Source organism: Myotis davidii, unplaced genomic scaffold (genome assembly GCF_000327345.1).
Source record: "Myotis davidii unplaced genomic scaffold, ASM32734v1 scaffold600, whole genome shotgun sequence".
NCBI classification, from domain to species: Eukaryota; Metazoa; Chordata; class Mammalia; order Chiroptera; family Vespertilionidae; genus Myotis; species Myotis davidii.
The window spans coordinates 18,450-22,977 of NW_006291976.1; the positions used below are offsets into that span (position 1 = coordinate 18,450).

Consider the following 4,528-nt stretch of genomic DNA (forward strand, 5'->3'; position numbering starts at 1 on the left):
GGGAAACTTTTGTCCTAAGTATCTGCAAGATTATCTTTCATCTTTAATTTTACCTGGTGTGCATACACAAATTATCAATCATGCCACACCGCTGAAGGTAACATTCTGATGGACTGCATTGCATATGTTCTCAAAGCACGATTTCCTAAGTGCACTATATGTGCAAACCATAAAGTTACGGTTCCTGCTCTTTGAAGTGTTTACAATCTAGGTACATCCTAGACCTGACTAAAAATAGCTGGCACAAGCCCTTGTTGAAACAGAAGTAGCCATGAGGTTAACACTTGCTCTTTGGATTGAGTGCCTGTTATGTGAGGGACTTTGGGTTGACTCTGGTAGGTTCTGTGCCCAAAGCGGTGCTTATAAAAGGCAAAGCAGATGTTGAAACTGCCTCATACTTTCAACAGGGTTAGATGAAGCCTGCAATCTGCAAAATTGCAGTATCCTACTTCTATATGTAATTAAAAGCAAGAAAAATACTAAAACATAACCTTTTTTTTCAGTTTTGGTGGCTTTGCTGGCTGGTACTCTAAGTTAGCAAGGCAAGCACACACGTTCACATACACATACAAACACAGAAATTGGAGAGAGAAAAATGTACTATTTTTATTTTATCAAAAATATCAATACAATCATTACAGGGGGAAAAATAAGAACTATATTGGTCTTTTTTGACATCAGGCAGCAAAGGCAGTCTGTCTGTATGAGTTAGGAGTCTTAGAGAAACAGGACCAATAGGACATCATTTATATGGCTCGTGTGATTGTGGAGGCTGGCAAGTCCGAAATCTGCAGGGTAGGTGGGCAGGCTGGAGACCCAAGGCAGAGTTACAACCAGAGTTCGAAGATAGAGTCTGGAGGCTGGAAATCTGAGATCAAGGTGTTGAAGAATTGATTTCTTCTGAGGCCTCTCTCGTTGGCTTGCAGATAGCCATCTTCTCCCTCCCTTCCCTGGTCTTCCCTCTATGCATGTCTGTGTCCTAATCTTCTCTTCTTATAAAGACATTGGTCATATTGGGTTAGGACTCATCCGAACGACTTAATTTTAAGTTAATTACTTCTTGAAAGACCTGATCTCCAAATACAGCTATACTCTGAGATATTGGGGGTTAGGGTTTGAACATGTGCACTTTGGGGAGACACAATGCAGGCCGTAGCACCGTCCTCTTTCACAGTGCTTCTGTTTCCTTTGAGGAAGGAATGCTCATTGATATTCCCATGCTTTCTTTCTTACTTTCTGTTAGGGGGTGAGGACCAGCAGGAGGTCTTTGGTGTGTCTAAAGAAGTCTGCCTTCGGTTCTCACTGAGCCACTCTGAGAATGGATCTGTCTGCCCGGGAGCTGTGTCTCAACTTCACTGTGGTCCTGGTCACGGTTATCCTTATGTGGCTCCTTGTGAGGTCCTATCAGTCCTGAGACGGCATGCCACTCTCCAGGGATTGACTGCGACGCTCCAGAGCTGCCTGCTGTATGTCCTGAGATCCCACTGCTGTAATGGGATGCCTTTCCTGGCACCCTAAGGCACTTCTGACCTGCGCACACCATCTCTGAGGCGCCTCCCGTGTTAGGATCAATTGTGTGTTCTCTAAACATGCTGCTCTCAAGGGCTGCCAAGAGTTTGCCAGTCAACATTAGATTTATTCCCCATTGCTTATGGCAAATGTGTTAGCTAAGCCACAAGGTTAAAAGGAAACTGGATTCATGATGATGTAGAATTATAAAAAGCCCCTAACCTGTCTCACCACACATCCCTCCAACCCACACTGTCTGCAGCCAAACTTTAAACCATCCCGCCAGAAGAAAGAAATGTTAGAGGAAGTCTTTGTCAGCCCCTGTCACAGCTATCGTGTGAATAAAGTTAAGTCAACTACAAAAATGACTTTCAGAATTTATTTTGGCTTCTATTTGTGATACTGCATTTGACCCTTGGCTGGGATTGAAGTGACAAATGTTATAGTATTTCTAGCATTTGAGCTAAGCCAAGATGCTCCAACTGTGGAGGATTTGAAACCAAGTCAATTAAGAGTGTCACATTTCAAATAATTCCACTGGCTCGGTGCTCCTCAAACGTTCCTTCTAAACTAGTCCCAAGGGCAGGCGGAGAATAAATCCATTGCATTAGGAGGCTGGGGGCATCGCCTGAAGTGTCCACTAAAAGCACACAGTTTCTTTGAAGTCCTATTTGTTATCTTTACAATTCACAAGAAATGTATATTTCATCCTATAATATCTCCCTTTTTGCTTCAATATAAATATTTCAAATTATTTACCACTGAGTACAAATAGAATATGAGTCACTTTCCATGTTTAGTGATTCTATTTGATTATTGTCATTAATTAACTACAGTTATAACAAGGAGAAAAACAAAAAAAATACAAATTTATGAAGATGCTTATAAAAGAGACATATGAGACATTTCTTTTAAAAAATATATTTTTATTGGTTTCAGAGAGGAATGGGGAGGGAGAAAGATAGAAATATCAATGATGAGAGAGAATAATTGACTGGCTGCCTCCTGCATGCCCCACACTGGGGATTGAGCCTGCAACCCAGGCATGTGTCCTGACTGGCAATTGACACTCAGCCACTAAGCCACGCTGGCTGGGAGAAATAGACATTTCTTCAACATACTTCTAGAACACCCCACATAGACAGACCGAGTTTGGTCTTTGTGCCAATTCTGAGGTAACCATGGAGAAAGGGAATGTTGTTAAACCTCATCTGTCATCACATCCCCGAAGAAGGTATTCCTTACTGAGTTAGCCTATAACTGTGGCATAGCCTACCTAACGTTGTGGTTCTCAACCCTGGCTGCAGTTTGTGCACTTGGGTGATTTTTCAAAATATTTATGCTGCGTCTCACTCAGACCAATTAAATAAAAACTAAGGGGGTAGAGTCCAAGCATCTGCATTTTTAAAAAGTCCTCTAGATGATTGTATTGTGTAGCCATAGTTGACAGTGGGTGGCTCGATTGTTTGAGCATCATCCTGTATAGCAGAAAAGCTACTGGTTCAATTCCTGGTCAGGGCACAAACCTGGGTTGCAGTTTCAATCCAAAGTAGGGGCATGAGTGGGAGGTAGCCAATCAATGTTTCTCTCTCTTTCCCCCTCACTCACAAATCAATCAAGCAATCAATCAATCAATATATACGTATATTGATATGTTTATATAAACATCTATTCTATATAATAAGAGAGGAATATGCTAATTAGCCAGGACGCCTTCACGGGTAAGGTCTGGCAGGAGTGGGTGGGCATGGCTGCGTGCTGCAGGAGGCTGGGCATGTAAGGCTGCGTCAAATAAAATAAAATGCATTCACATGCCCGAAGACAACCGGGTTCAAGGAGGAAGGGCTCCAGTTTCGTTTTCTCACACCCAGCTAGGAGGACTCCCTGGGGCAGCTTTCCCCTCTGAGCCCTGCTCTGCTCTGCCCCGGAGCCCCGAAGGGAGGCAAAGTGTTTTCTCTCCCTGGGAACCCGGAAATCTGCCTCCCGGGGCGACTGTGCAGCAGCAGCCAGGCCTGGCCAGCCGCGGAGGGGGCGACCTACCCGGAGGCCACGCAGCTGCCATAGTTGAAGTCACCCTCGATGGAGGAGCGGGGGTAGCGGGGATCAGAGTCGGCCGAGCCAGCAATGGAACCCCAGCTCCCCACAGAATGACTAGAGCGCATGGACCTCAATGGTCCTCGGTCACTTCTTGAGCAGCAGTCAGCCCTGACCAGGGGTCAAACCCGAAACCTAAATAGGTGCCCGGACAGAATGGAACCCAAACCTTTGCTGCGGCCGAGGAGCTCCGACCCACGGCAGGGGCCAGGGCACCCAGAGGGGTTTTGTTGAGGGGCCCTGACAGGCAGCCCACAGCGCAATGGGTTAGAACCTCCTCCTGATACAGCAAGATTGCGGGTGGGGTCCCTGGTCAGGGCACAGAAGCAACCAAGCAGAGCATAGTAAGTGGAACAACACACTGGTGTTTCTCTCGCTCCCTTCCTCTCTCTCAAATAATCAATCAATAAAAATTATAATAAAAAATAAACCCTCTGACCCTAACCGGTTTGGCCCAGTGGATAGTGTGTCGGCCTGTGGACTGAGGGGTCCTGGGTTCGATTCCAGTCAAGGGAATGTACCTTGGTTGCGGGCACATCCCCAGTGGCAGGTGTGCAGGAGGCAGCTGATCGATGTTTCTCCTCTCTATCCCTCTTCCTTCAATAATCACACTGGGCATGGGTGTTTTTGTTTGTTTGTTTGTTTTGGTTAATCCTCACCTGAGGACATTTTTGCATTGATTTTTTTTTTTTTTTACAGAGAGTGGAAGGAAGGGAGAAAGTCAGAAATTAATGTGAGAGACATCAATTGGTTGCCTCTTGCTGAATCCCCGGCAAGGGCCCTGGATTAAGCCTGCAACCCAGGTATGTGCCCTTGATCAGAATTTAACCTGGTACCCTTCAGTCCGCCTGCAGAAGCACTATCCACCAAACCAAACCAGCATTTTTTTTCCTTTTAAGTCCTCCTCTAAGGATATGTTCTTTTC

General features: G+C 45.3%; 1 protein-coding gene across 1 annotated transcript in view; it reads left to right on the forward strand.

Moving 5' to 3' along the window:
- The window catches only part of SLN (sarcolipin), a 4,797-nt gene extending 2,933 nt beyond the window's left edge, over positions 1–1,864 (forward strand). Inside the window, exon 2 of the mRNA XM_006765336.1 lies at positions 1,244–1,864. Coding sequence (XP_006765399.1) covers positions 1,319–1,414 — 96 coding nt within the window. The 5' untranslated portion in view covers positions 1,244–1,318 and the 3' untranslated portion in view covers positions 1,415–1,864. The remainder of the gene's footprint in view (positions 1–1,243) is intronic.
- The last annotated feature ends 2,664 nt before the right edge of the window (positions 1,865–4,528 follow it).